Source organism: Apis mellifera, linkage group LG1 (genome assembly GCF_003254395.2).
Source record: "Apis mellifera strain DH4 linkage group LG1, Amel_HAv3.1, whole genome shotgun sequence".
NCBI classification, from domain to species: Eukaryota; Metazoa; Arthropoda; class Insecta; order Hymenoptera; family Apidae; genus Apis; species Apis mellifera.
Window position 1 is genome coordinate 11,992,454 of NC_037638.1, and position 15,252 is coordinate 12,007,705.

At 28.0% G+C, this 15,252-nt stretch overlaps 1 protein-coding gene and 1 long non-coding RNA gene across 10 annotated transcripts in view; both read left to right on the forward strand.

Annotated features, from left to right (window-relative positions):
• The window catches only part of LOC413677 (rho guanine nucleotide exchange factor 10), a 38,155-nt gene that overhangs the window by 10,341 nt on the left and 12,562 nt on the right, over positions 1–15,252 (forward strand). The window contains exon 1 of one of the 9 annotated variants that reach the window (XM_006570036.3): positions 8,579–9,068. The exons of 5 other annotated variants lie outside the window; for them this stretch is intronic. In XM_006570036.3, coding sequence (XP_006570099.2) covers positions 9,017–9,068 — 52 coding nt within the window. In that variant the 5' untranslated portion in view covers positions 8,579–9,016. Of the gene's footprint in view, positions 1–8,578; positions 9,069–11,761; positions 11,786–14,400; positions 14,837–15,252 lie in introns of those variants that run through there. 3 more of the 9 variants (XM_006570037.3, XM_026442384.1, XM_006570038.3) reach the window with 3 other exon arrangements.
• LOC102655933 lies at positions 4,607–7,154 on the forward strand. The gene is made up of 2 exons (XR_411741.3): positions 4,607–5,060; positions 6,178–7,154. It is a non-coding gene; the product is annotated as an uncharacterized LOC102655933 (long non-coding RNA).

Here is a 15,252-nt window from a genome sequence, read left to right on the forward strand (position 1 = left end):
AGTCATTTCTTAGTCTTTTTGTATCGCATATTTTAGACTTATTGTTTAACTATTAACATAAAAATGCTTTTACGTAATATTTCTAACATTTGAGTTTAGAATAATTAAATCTCTACATATTAAAGTTTCTATAAATTTCTATTTATATTGCCACTATTTCTACAATTCAAAGTTTAAGTATGCAAGATATCAGAAAGCAATTATTCAATATTATCTCTTCTTTCAACTATAAGAATTACATCAAATAACGTAAGATGATTTAAGCTTTTTATTGGCTTATATGAAAGAATTTTTTGTCAATTTTATTTATTTATTTGTTATTAAAAATTGAATTTCTTTTTAAATCATAATTAGCAAATTATTAAGCTTCATATGTGAAAGTTTTGATATACTGAATTTTCATTTTTTCATTATTCATTTCTTTTTTTTTTTTTCAACTCTCTTAATCCAAGCTTTTCAGAAACATAAAATAAAATTAGATTGTTTAATTTTTGAAAAATATAATTAAATAATAAATATAAAAATATAATTTTTATTTCTACTCACACATTTATTAACATTTATTAACATTTGTTAACATTTGTTAACATGATAACGATCAGGATTGGCATTTTATCATTCCTGTTATTTCAATGTCGCGATATATGTGTATATATATATACATATGCATATGCATATTATCGTACCAAATATTAGATAGAAATAATTGAAAAAAAATAATAATAAGCTATCGTAACGATGAACAATAATTTAAAGTTCGTTTGAGTTCTTTTTCCTATCGATTATCTTGACTATAATAAATCGTCGGTACAATGAAAGTGCAAGCTATGGTCAAGCTTCGGTCACGAGGTATTCATGGTCGGAAATTAATTATACTCGGCTATAGCTGCGTTAAAAATTCTCGTTGTGCGACTCTCGACTATCGTGCTGCGAATACGAAACCTGTAACAGCAAGAAATGGAAGTATATAGAGAGTGAGAGAAATATTCAGAAATGCCACTCCTTTTTTATGAGTTCTTTGAAAAGAATGCAAGAGAATTAGCACTTTCATTTATATGAAATAATATTCTAGAAGCGAAATGTCAAAGAAGTTAGCAAGGCTTCGAATTCGATTCTGTATATTTCATTTTTTAAATTCAAATAAAATAAGAATTATCAGAGAAGGTATTGTAAAGTATTGCTACAAAGTTAATAATTAAATTATATAAATAGAATTATTATAATATACTAATTTAATATAGTATTAGTGTATTAATATATTAATTATATCAATTGAATTTTTTAATATTAATTTCCACTGGCAAATGATATTGCATAAGTGTGTGATTATATTCAATAGCATAAATGAATATAATGAATATTTTCATCGTTCAATGATAAATGTAGTATAAGATATACGTAATATACGTGTTGTTTATATTAATGCTAGACTAAACAACGTTTAAAATACTGCCCAAACAATGAAAATGTAAAAGTAATATCCTAAGAAATTGCTGATTATTTTGAACGTTATACATCATTGATGGGATATATTGCAAAACACAAGTTCAATCTCGATCAATCCTCTTGGTGAATCATGTTCGGAGGCCCATCGAACACCTTTTATGCGTTCGTATCACGGCCCTTTGTCGCGCATAACTGCACAAGTATGCGCAGGCCTTTCTTTCATGGGAACACTGCCCTCTCTCGGACTATGACGCAAGCGTTTAGTCCCATGTATACTCGTGTGCATTTGGCGCACGAACCGAGTTAATTATTGGTACTTGGAACGGGTCAGCCACAGGGTCATTCGGTGGAGAAGCAGATGCGAGACCACGTGCACACCCAACTTATTGCCTCTGTCTTTCTTACTCTCGTATTCTTCCCATTGCGATCTCTTTTTTTCTCTTTATATCAGCTCTACCTGTGTTTCCATCTTTCTTTCACTTTTTACACATTTGAACGAGAGTTTCGCTCTTACATGCTCTTCAGATTTTTGTCCATTCGATTTAATTCATACCCTTAAAAATTAATTTGCTTAAAATATAAAATAAAATCAAACTTGATAAAAATATGGAAATTTCTAGTATGATATTGGATTAGTTTTGTTTCTAAAGTAATTAATTTAAAGTGAATATTTTGCAATTTGTTATTTTTTTTTCGTATTTTAAGTTTGCAAATATCTAGAGATATTTTTATTCTTTAATACCGTATAAAGTCAAGAATGAAACATTATTTTTTCGATAAGATTAATTTTTTACACTACGGTGATCGATAATCGAAAGAAATCGTAAACAAAGAATCCTGTGCATAGGGGCAGGTGTTCAGAAAAGAACAGTCTCTTAAACACTTGACCATATGGTTTCCGGAATCCCGCTATTCTCAAGAGACCTAGGCCTACCCTAATCTCTAGACAGAACCTCGAGGACACTCGTCCCGCCTGGAACAATACCAGCTTTGTGGTGACCGGATGTTACGAGTTTTCTCGGAATTTCAAGGTGAAGTCGACGAACTCCACAATCGTGAAGAATACGCTATGTCCGAGAACTGTAATTTGAATATTTGAATATTTAAATTATTTCTCGAATTCTCCTTGTTGGTGTGTATATATATATATATATTCTGCCAATTTGATAGAAGAATAATAAATCTTGAAAATTATCAATTTTAAGAACATAAATCTCTAGATTTATTAGATATTCTTAGATTATTAAATTTTTAATTTGAATTAAAAAATGTAAAATATTTTGAACGACTTCATATAATTGGCCTTAATTTTCGAGTTATTCAAACTTTAATCAAAGATTAAAATCATATCTCGGATCTCGGTTATGAATGGAAGACATTTTGCTACAATCACGCTTGAACACTCATGCGGCAAAACGTGTAAGATTTCCAACGAAAAAACAAGCTTTCTTAAATACAATAATCTATTTGTTCCGCAATAACAATTGTTTCACTGAAAGGAATACGAAATATTTTTAAAGAGAAAAAAGAAAGATGTGAGATTTCAACTCTATGAGATCGAATTCTTTTTTCAGTTTATTGTTATTTCTTTTTTTTTTTTTTTTTTTAATTTTTCATTTTAGTTTAACCTCGCAATAAAAATATTGAATAGCGATAAATGTATTCAAATTTTACAATATTTTTTTATGTATTTATTTATGAATGTTGTTTTTTTATTGATTTCTAAAATAATATATCTTTGCGATCATCACGATGCGACATTACCAACCGATACTCTCCGCGACTTTCTCAGCAACTTCACGCGATTTTTCTTATCCTTGTTACACATCGTTCATTGTCTTCTCTTCTCGACGCGACATCCCTTTCATATAACCTAACTAAATCTTTCGAGCAATTCTAACATCGTCTCTGACGTCACTTTCTCAATCATTAGCTTCGAGGCATGTAATAATTATATAATAGAGATATCTCGTATTCTCATAGCAAAATTTTTGCTTGTCTCTCAGGAAAATATAACATTTTCAAAGATAATAAATAAATTTTCAATCGTAAAAAACAAAATATCTCACAATAATTAAACAGAAGAGACTTTTATTTACAATTATCATTTAATTTACTCGTTAAACAATGGATTATTCAATTATTTTTATCTATCAAAAATTCTATTTTTCAATACATAACGTTATAACCAAATTATATAACATAACCTAACTTAACCTAATCTAACTCAATATTTTATCTATATATATTGATGCCTCGTGAAAAACTAACGATAAATGTATCGTATTGCCTGTGTTTGGGATTATCTGTGATAAAAATTTTTTAATATCTTGGAAATTAAAGATAAATAGCGGTTATATCTATATGACATAACATATTTCAAGATCATTGGTATATATCTTTCGCTCATACTTTTTGTACTTCGATTGAACAATCAACGCCAAGTGTCTTTAATTTTTATTCCGGAAATGAATCGCTGATTCGATGCTCAATTTCCGGATTAGATTGAACCGGAAACGCGTTTACAAATGAGGTGGGTTCTTCCGGTGTTAAGGAGACGTAAAGGAATTTGTGGGGATCGATGTACTCTCGTTGTGTTACTCGTCTTGATCGATTATATTATAAAATGACCATGAAACATTGTGCGCTTTGTTTCTGTTTCTTTTTCAACAGATCTTCTTAAACAAATGCATAATCGGCGGGGGATTATCAATGTTATGATTTTATATAAATACATTTTATTTTTTTCTTTTCATCTCAAATAATATTTAATAATTTGTACAAAAATAACTTGTGTAAATAATATAGCTTAACTTTTTTATTTTTTTAACGTGCAAAATTGATACTTATTAGGTTAGGATTTGGAAAATCTATTAAAGATTAATTGTTGCGAAGAATTCGAACGATATTCAAGAAATATTTCTATAATCTTGATAATATAATTTATATAAATGGAATTGATCATTTTAAGATTTGATATTTATTAATTGTTAAATATGAAAATTAGGAGAAATTGGAAAATAAGAATTAAAACATTAAAATTATTGATTTTAATAAATATATTAAATATTTCATATATAATTAAAATATCATGAGAATAATATTTGTATTTCTATAAAATACAATCAATTATTAATTTTTCCAAGGATATCGTATAAAATAAAGCATGTATAACATTATAGTCGTCGAAATGAAAAATAGGAAATTCTTAATTTTAATTTTAGTTCAGCAGTTCCAGTATTAAGATTAAACCACGAAGATAGTTACTTATGCGGAAACAAGAAACTGGATCATCTCGAATCCATGAATTTGAGGCGGTTTATCGTGATTCTTCACGCCAAAGTGCTTATCTCGCGGCAGAGAAACGTTTATTGTACTTCACGGTGAAACGAGCATAAACAAGGATAAAGCAAACTAACTGATGCATGAGAATCAACGAATTGATCGTGGTTAATCATTAGAGCAATAAAAAACATCTGTCTTGTTTCACTTTGTACCGTTGCAATAGATTTGATCGTTTTCTTCTTCAATCTCTCTTATAGTACACATTGGCCATTGTAGCATGGAAATTCGTTCTTCTCGTTGTAAAATGTACCTAAGGATTGATGGAAAAAGTAAGTGAAGTAAAATAAAAGGGGGATAATTTAAGAGATACTTTAGATATAGACAATGAAATGCGTTCAGTCTCGCTTTGTGTTATGTATTTTCGCGATTCGCATTCTGAGAAACGAACAGTGAGGACACTATTCGCGATAAAGAATAAAATCGGCCTATTGTTTTGCTCTTATCTAGAAGCATACGCGGCTTGAATAATAAAGGAATGGTTCAAGAAGAAACGTTTGATAAGTAAAGTGGGTAATATGGCACATAAGATGAAGTGCAATGTTGCTGTTCATTTCCGTTTCCGTTGAATTGTGATGCAATCCCGTTTAGATGTGTCAATATAATATTTCATTATTGATATATCTAATACATTTTAATTATTGAATAGTTTAGATGGATAATATTATCAGACAAATCAATTATGCGGTAATTATGTGACAAAAATATTCAGTTTTTTAGAATTTGATTTTAAATAGAAGATAATTCTCAAAAAAATTGTGAGATAATTTATAAAATGACAATTAAATCGATCAACACAGATATTTTTCTTCCAATTTTTATTACAATTGTTAATGATAGCAACTCATAGCTCAATATTTTGATGTTCCATGCTTTCTTCTTCAATTTCATCAATTATATTTTTATATATATGTATATATTCCATATTTCTTTAATCTATTAATATTTTATGGAGCTCTCAGTTGAATTCTTTAACATTTCATAATGAACATTATTGTATAACATGAGCATATTATATACATAATTATTATATTATAATATGCTAATATAATTTGGAAATTTTATTTTCTTCAAATAAATATAATTTTTCAGTTTCTGATAAAATATATAATTGTATGAATTATAACATAATATAACATATAATATCTTAACAAAATTTCTTTTTTTAATGATAAAAAAATTTAAAAAAAAGTTTGACATTATACTTACTCGTATCCAGTTTGAGCTGAATATTTATTGCCAATAAATAGTTTGCATTTTTCTTTCGAAGCTGAATGAATAAATAAGTGAGATTCTCAGTCTTTGTGGACATCCATAAAATGAAAAGGAAATCCCGTGACTATCTGCGTGACTAATCGCGATTATAATCATGATAATGATTCTTATTAGATAAGTTATATTGATGGAAGAATGCTGTATCCGAAGAATAAAGATGGAGATCGATTATCATGAGGAGGAAGAAAAGGAGAGGAAATGAGGAGAAAAACGAGATAGTGAGAAGAATAATAATTTAAATAGCGCGATTTAATGCTACAGGACACATGGATAGGCGCAAGCGCACATTCCATTGTATGTTTCTTCGAATTACTTATATGCATCGAGATAAATATGATGATTATAAAAACCAAACTAACGATTTGGTTACATAGCCAATAAAATGTAACATGAATAATCATATTGTCGTATTAGTCATATTCTCGTATTAAAAAAAAAAAAAGAAAAAAAACATGGAGATAAAAGAAAGAATCAAAGGAAAGAATAATAAATGATAATGACGAATAAGCAAGTTGACTGCGCAAGTATAAATACGCACGCGTGTAAACGTCTAGTAAATTCAGTTAATGCATTGTAATGTTTAATAGTAATATAAAACTATATCAAAAGAAGACAATGGTAAAAAATCATAATAATTTGATATTTGAAGTTGTGAGTAATAATCATAAGCGAAGGAAAATAGAAATTTGGAGCAATTTGTTGTCCGATATAAATTTACGAAGGATGTAGAATGAAAACTTCTTATAATAAGAAATTCTAGTGCATAAATACTAGTGATTTTAATCTTCATCAAAACAGAAGTGAAATATATATTATATATTTCGCCGTGATAGAAGTTGTAAACATATATTTGAAAGAATAAAATTGAATATGAGAGGTACACAAATTTCATGGATGATATATAATAAATGACAAATTTGAATAATATCAAACAAAGAACGAAAACAAACCGCGTCGCCATCTTTCATTAAAGCTACACAACAGCTCTTTTTCCTCTTGCTCAGCCAATTATGCTATATTTCTTCTTCTTCGCTGTGTTATCGACGATGAACATTCTTAACAAAAAGTATTAATTCTTTGGTTGATCATAATAATAAAAAAATATAATTTAGAAAATAAAATACATTTGACAAATCTTTTATTTTAGAGAATAGATTTTAAGATTTCCATTATTTTTTCAAATTAATTAAATTTAAATTTATTAAAAAATGTAAATATTTCATATCGAATATATATATATCAAATATTGATAAAAATTAATATTAAAGAAAATTTTCATAAATATAATTTGATATGTTGATATTTCCATCTGCAAAAATTTCTGCAATTATTTTTAAAGAAAAAAAATAGTTTCTTTTACTTTCTCTTACTTTTTTGAATATTTATATGCACATAAAATGTTTTGCAGACGCAAGAAATATTTTGGACTTTCAAAATGCATCATATTTCTCACGTAAGAACAATTTGTGTGTCAACATATTGCTTACATTCATTTTTGTTTTACAAAGAATTTTTTTTTCTATTTATAATATCATTTTATTTATTTATATATTTTTAATAAATAGTATAATTGTTAATTTTAAAATTAAATAACATATCTATGATCTTCAAAATATAGTACTTCTTATATAACTAAACGCTAAAAACTAAAACTTCTTATATAGCTTTTGACATAATTAGCATATTTATTTTTGAAAAAAGATGATGTAATCGATAATATAATAATCTAAAATGATAAGAGATGAAATCTGATAATATACATGAATATTTATAATCGAATGATTATTATGCATTGATACATAATCGTATTATAAGAATTAACATGATAAAAGAATAGTTTCATATTAAAAGATTTTAAATATTTAATATTTTTTAATGCAATTGAAAAAAAATAAAATTTGATCATAAAATTTTATCATAATATATTTTATTTTATTTATATAGGTAAATTTTTCTTAGAATTTACTATCAGTTATAAACTATTCTTTTTGAATATAGAAAGCTAAACATATTTCTAAGAATTCTGAAAATTCAGTTGTTATACATTTTCATTATTTAACAATATTTCAAATCAGAAAATTTCTGCTTTAGTTTTGATGGAATATAAGCTTTCATGATTGAAAGTCGAGTATTAGAGGTGGCGCCGCATGGCGGTCATTACACAAACTATCACAAAGCGAGAAGGCGATCTCTGTTTTTCTTTCTTTATGTCGATTATGCTGTCTTCGTTTCTCTCTTTTCTTTACCCCCCCTCTCCCTCTATCCGTTGAATACTATACAGTACAATGGTCTATTCTTTCAGTCTACCTGTCTGTTCTTTTCATCTTTGTCCGTCCGCAAGCTGTTTGTTAGTCTCTCTCTTTCCCATTTCGTTTTCTCATAATAGGTTTAATTTTTCACTCTCTCTAACTTTCTCTCTTGTTCGCAAGTTACAGCACCCTCTGTTCTATTCTCTCTCTTCGTGCGTCTCTCTTTCAGTCAGGCTGCCGCAGCCTCGATCACTCTTTTCTTTTCTCTTTCTCTCTTTTACTTGGTCTCTCTATCTCTCCTCTATGCCCTTCGTTTCCATGCAACCTCCCTCAGTGCGTGACGGGTCCGCGGGCCACGGAGAGTAGAAGCGCGCGCGCGGCCATGTTTACTCGATTTTGGTGGCGTTTCTTTGTCAGACACAACGCATTCTTATCGGTGCACGTTGCAATATTAATTATGCTCGCGGCCGGCCGCGTAACCACGTGTGCACGGTGATTTTTAGTTAATTGTGTTCTCTGTGTTGGAGAAGTGTCATTTTGCAGTTTTTTCGATTGAACACGAAGAGCGTGCGCGTATGTTGGCTCTTCAACACGATTACGAGCACGTTGCGAGAACGAAAACGATTAGCATTTGGTGCTCAATAACAAATAATAGATTTTAACCTGGAAGACAAAACGTGACGAAAATACCTCGCCTCCGCGAGATGGAGGAGCTGCATAATGGTGTCATCCTTATCAAGTGTAAGTTTTGTTCCTGTGAGTGTTTGTCAAAATTTCTATTAAATTTCTATTTTCGTGGTGTGATTTTTCCGTGTTGTATGCATGTTTGTGATGATATTCAATTAGAAACAGTAGTTTATTCTCTTTTCTGTCACTAGTTTATTGAAATTTTTGAACTAAAAATCTAAATACAACACTCTAACCTGTCTGTTGGCATTGTGTTTTGAAATGAATTCGAAAGATTTGTGAGATAAAATATTTTTTCAAATAAAAAGATAATAATCAATAATAATTTTTTTAAATTTTCTAAAATATTCATCCAATGGATGAAATAATGTTTGAAGTATGAAAGTGACTATGTGACCAATTCTATTGCGACACGGTCGATCATTGTTCCGATAATTGGCATCGGCACGGTTGCGTGGAAACGATGAAACGCCCGTACCGAGTAGCGTCAACTTCAGGACAGTGCCCAGCATTCTTGGTGCATCATCCATATGTCTCCTTCTTATCCTCTATCGTTTTCTAACGTCTTTCATTATATCAAATTTTAGTTCAATTTGTGAGTAACGTGATTCCGTTTATGAATCATAGTGTTCTCAAAAATGTGTTTCATGATAATGTCAATAAAAATGACTGTAAAATTATTAATATTACATAAAAATCTTAATTTTCAATAATGTCGTTCTGCATAAATTGGTAAATTTAATCTTTACATTGAATTACTTTTAATAAATCTACTTTGTTTAAGAAATAGTTAATGTGCGTATTCATAATTTATAAATATTAATAGGAAATAAATTTTGCAATTTTTATTTCCTTATGATATTTACGTCATAAATTTGGTAAATATCGATTGCATGTGGTTTATTATATCAAAAAATAAGAACATATGTGCATAAATGTGAATTTTGAATCATATGTGTGTGAACATTATAAAAACTAAACCGTATGTTTTTACTTCGGGATCTGAATTGCTATATTTATCGTAATCGGCACGCCTCGTATACGGTTTAATCTAATAGATTCGTGTTGGCATACGCGACACCTGCAAAATATTAAATTTTTAATTCGTCTCAATTAGAGATTGAAATATTTGAGCAATTCTCTTAGGATACGATTAATTAATGTGATAATTTTTGTGATTGTATGATCTTATAAATCATCGAACAAGTATCGAATATTTATTATATCATAGGACTTGTTATTCGTGCGTGGGTGTGCTTTCTCTTATAAAAGTGCAAATTGAAATGTCATACCGGTCGTCGGTATTTTGCTGGTTATTAAAAATGTGTTGTATTCCATTCGCTTTCATTATTGTGCACGTAGATGAACCGGTTAAGATAGTGAAGGGGAACAAATAGGTATTAATCTACCTTTTGAAAGTGACATGGATAATTATACGCCATATAACGTTTGATTGAATATTTATAAATACATAAATCAAAAACACTTTCTTTTGAATCTCTTTCTTGAATATCAAAAAATCATGTATATATGCATATTTCATTATATTTTTTTTTCTATTTTTTGTTTATATAGTAAATATTAAATTTTTATTGCCAGTATGAACTAGAATAAAATAAAACTGTTTCGCTTTTTACATTATATATATATATACACATAATTTTTTTATTTTTTGCTATAATTATTATAATATTGAAACAATAAAGTATATGATATATATGATTTTTATTAAGTTATATAATAAATTTATGGAAAAAATAGTAAAAAATTTATTAGTTATTGTAAACGGGAATGGAAAAAAGAAAAAAAGAAAAGAAAATGGAACACTGACCGTGACAAGCATCGCATGTTTGAAACCGCAAAAGGCAATTCGTAATGATAATAGTATGGCAATATATGTAATTCAATCTAGCCTATTTCACTGAACGCAAGTGACTTCGGTTTCCCTAAAAACCTGTTTAGTTTTACTTTTCCTCTCCCACAGATATATTATCAATAGAGTCTAATAATCTCTAAGTATCGATGTCTATATATTTTAAACGTCCTTATAGATCTTTTATTTTTATAATTTTAATAGCGTAAAAATTATTTAGAAATATTTATATATAATAAGTATTTTTAATTGTGATAGACTCATCACAAAAAAAAGAAAACAATATATTACATACAAAAGTCCTTAATTAATAATGACCTAATAGAGATACATCTTATGACCTTTATAAACTATGATTTATTACATAACCTTATATTATATATTTATATTTTATTTTTTTCGTCTTCCTATCATTATAGCGCTACTCAAATAAATGATATAATTAAAAAATTTTAAAAATTCTAAAGTATATTTAAACTTTTTTTTTTTTTGAAAAATTAAATTCAATATCATAAGAAATTCTAATAGATAATTTTAGAATGTATTTAAATATCTCTTTATAAAAAATTAAAATTCAAAATCTTTCTAATATAAATGAAAAAGATATCGATTTTCTGATCATTACTTATAAAGATCAAGGTTATCGTGCCATTATGTAATATTATACGGAAGAATCTACGTGATTATTATGTATCCATTGAAAATCATAGGCGCAGCCATTATGAACTGGTTTCGCGCGCACCCGCTGGCAAGAACAGTTGCCGCCTAATCTCAGTTATGCGTGTTTAAATGTGAACAGTTAAGGGACCAGGGATAACCGAGTGCGTAGTAAATTCGGCTCCCCGCTAGCGAAAAAGGAAGTATTCTCGTGCCGATGACTCCTCGAATTGTGGACTCTGTCGTCAGAAATAAAGTTAGTGGGGAGCACGTGTGTCTCTGTAAAAAGCTAACCTCTTAGTGAACTGCTCGCACGACTTCATGCTTGTAATGAATATACATGTGGCGTGTTGTTGTGACTTGTATATATAGACTCGCACTCTAATTAATTAATTGATACGTTCCAAAATTAATAACTGTATTATATAAATGCAAAATATTATCTTTTTCGTTTTTCATTGATTGATGTACATATATTTATTTATACATATGATATATTTATCTCATTCATATAAAAATTATTTTTTCAGAATAAAGTAATACATAATATTATAGATATACACAAATATAAAACGAATAAATTACAGAATTAATTGTAATCTATTTGTGAAAATAAATTTCAAAACAAAGAAAGAGACGAGAAGAGAAAGAAATTAGAAAGAAAACGTTTCATAATGAAAATATGAAGCATTTATTTTGCATGTTAGAAAACGGAGATAAACGGAATGCGTAGTAGTTAATCGGTCGTATAATACAATTTGACTTGTATACGCATCTGTGACGTAATAGATTTTATAAGACTCTTCCGGAAAACAAGGACGGTATTGTATATCCTGTATATAATTAAATTGCCCTCGCGATTAATTATCGTGCCCGCACTTTTTTGTTCATAAATTTAAATAATAAACGTCTCGACATTGTTAGGATAATTAACAATATTAAATAATTAATTTATAATTTTATATATAAACAATATTAATACTCTTAAATATATTGAATGAACATAAATAATATTTACACTGTTTCATGTATATATATATTTAAATTTTATTGAAGTATTCTTTAAAATATGTTTAAAGAAGACATAAAAATATTGATTTACACAATAATACGAAATATATTATATAAATTCATATTCTCATGGAATATATAGATAATCTTCAAATTTGACGTGAAACATTATAAAAAAATACTAAAAACTATCAACGCAATGTTGACAAAATGCATAAATCAAATATGCAATATTACCCAATGCGAATGAGAAAGTTCAAATACATAAAAGATACATCTCTCCAAGCTGTCTGCATGCGCATAAATATGCATCACTGTATGAAAACAACTCATATCCTGCAGTTTGTTATACATTATTTTGTTGCATTTCTATAGTGTGCTTTATTCGCTTCGCATTCACTTTTATTTAAAATCCAAACAAAAGTAAATGGCTCGAAATGCATTGAAGAGATGCATGCTATTTTTAAAAAAAATATATTCGTCTCGTAAAATTATTTCATGAGTGTTCGATGTACGAGGGATGTATTTAATTGATCTGACTAATTTGTATTGTTTTATTTCAAAGTGTATTAATGCATGCAGTTGAGATAATCTGTGTGATACGAACATCTGTGATATATATTGGCTTGTTATATGAATATGTTTATTGTATTCTTATTTTTATATACATTATATGTATATAAGGATTGTTTAATATACCAACATAGAGTGATTTTAATAATTTTTGAATAATTCGGATATAATACATAAAATTTATGTTAAAACGTAATAACTAATACACAATTAGTCGATGAAATAAATCTCGATCATTGATAGAAATTTTTATTTGATTCAACAATAATCCAAGCTACATAATGATATCTCATCGATTTCGTTCTCGTTTGTTATATCATTTTATAAATTTTTATTATCTTTAAAAATTTTTTATACGATTGAATGAATATAATTCATTGAGAATAAATATTGCAAAATCATCGTGACTAATCTCATTCGTACGTACATACATACTTATGTATATAATATATTGTATTTTCTACATTCAGAAAGATAATTACAAATAATAATATATTCTAGTATTTCGTAAATTTTTATTAGAATCTATATATATTATTACATAATTATCAATAAAAATAATAATCATGTATATGTAATTTAAAGATATTTATTTCTTAATTGATTTATCTATAAAACTAACTTTCACAATAATTTATAAAAATAAAAATAATTTGAATATTTATAATTGTAACTTATAAAGTCTTCATTTGAAACTATTTACATTTTCGTTTTAATAATATTTTAATAAAAATTTCGTCTTTCGCATTTTCTTTAAATAAAATTAATCTTCAATAATCTTAGATCATTGAGAACTATGAGAAAATTCCATTGTTAAATTTTTCTGATTTTACTTAACGATGATTCATGCGCATATTTATCAAATTAGAAACTTTGATAAATATTTCAAAGTTTTTTTCAAATTTTTTCAAAGTCTAGAAAAATAAACAAAAGATTCAAAGTGGTTTAAAAAGATGTGGAGATTAATTTAAAAAATTTTTAAAAATTATTCTAGTTATCATCATTCGGTAAATACAATGTTATAAAGTATTGATTAATCGCCGGAGTAACGGCCGAACTATTTCTCTCTCTCTCTCTCTCTCTCCTCTTCCCTCCTTGCCTATAATCATACCATGTTAAAGATTCATTTCTATCCTGTCCTCGTAGCGATCGAAGAAAAAACAACCGGCGTTTACACTGATCCGTTTGACGCGCAGCAAGGACGCATGAAACGCATGCGCCCGCGCTATCGCGTGCATCGTGCGAGACAAGCGCGTTCGTCCCTCTGTCTCCGTCTCGCGAGATCATACGCGTAGGTCGGTCACAACGAAGCAGAGGAACGAAGCAACGCACAACACCCGCGAGAAAATAGTGTCGATTGTATACTCTAACTCGACGGTCGCGTTACTCTTCTATCGTCTATGCTGGTACATTTGTGTTGTAAAAGTGGAAAAAACGGTTGACGTGTTCGGATAGATTATTCAAAGTTGCAATAATATAAATAATCGAAACATGTTGAATATTTCAAGATTCATGATTTATCGATTATTACATTTGTGTATTAATCATTATATCATATTTCATATAAATATGAAGTTTTAATAACATTTTCATACGTGAATGGTTTCTGATGTTACGAAACGAGGTTATGCTTGACGGAACGACGAAACTTTTCGAGAGTACGAATTGTGGGAGCAAGATCGAGAATCGATTTCGAAGTCCCATTTTGCTGAATTAGTAACTGGTTAGTAAATTAGCAAAGTTGTGAATAGGTTGCTTTTTTTTACAGTATGAATGTATGGGAAACGTACATACAATGTGTTGAATATCGAATTAATTGCATTGAATATTGTTTATGCTAAATAAGCTATGTAGAGATAAATAGATAGTTAATTAGATAGTTATGTTTGTATTTTTAATTATCCTTGTTTTTTATTAACAAGATAATGAATTCGATAAAAAAATCTTTGATATCGGATAATTTCTAAATTCTTATTTTTATATTAATGCAATAAAATTAATTTATAGTATATAATAAATATATATATATATAATTTTAAGAAATGAATATATTAGCACACTTCTAAGTAATGAATAATAAGATAAAAATAATATAATAAAATTGTTATTTGCAAAAAATATATCCAATCTATTTGTTTC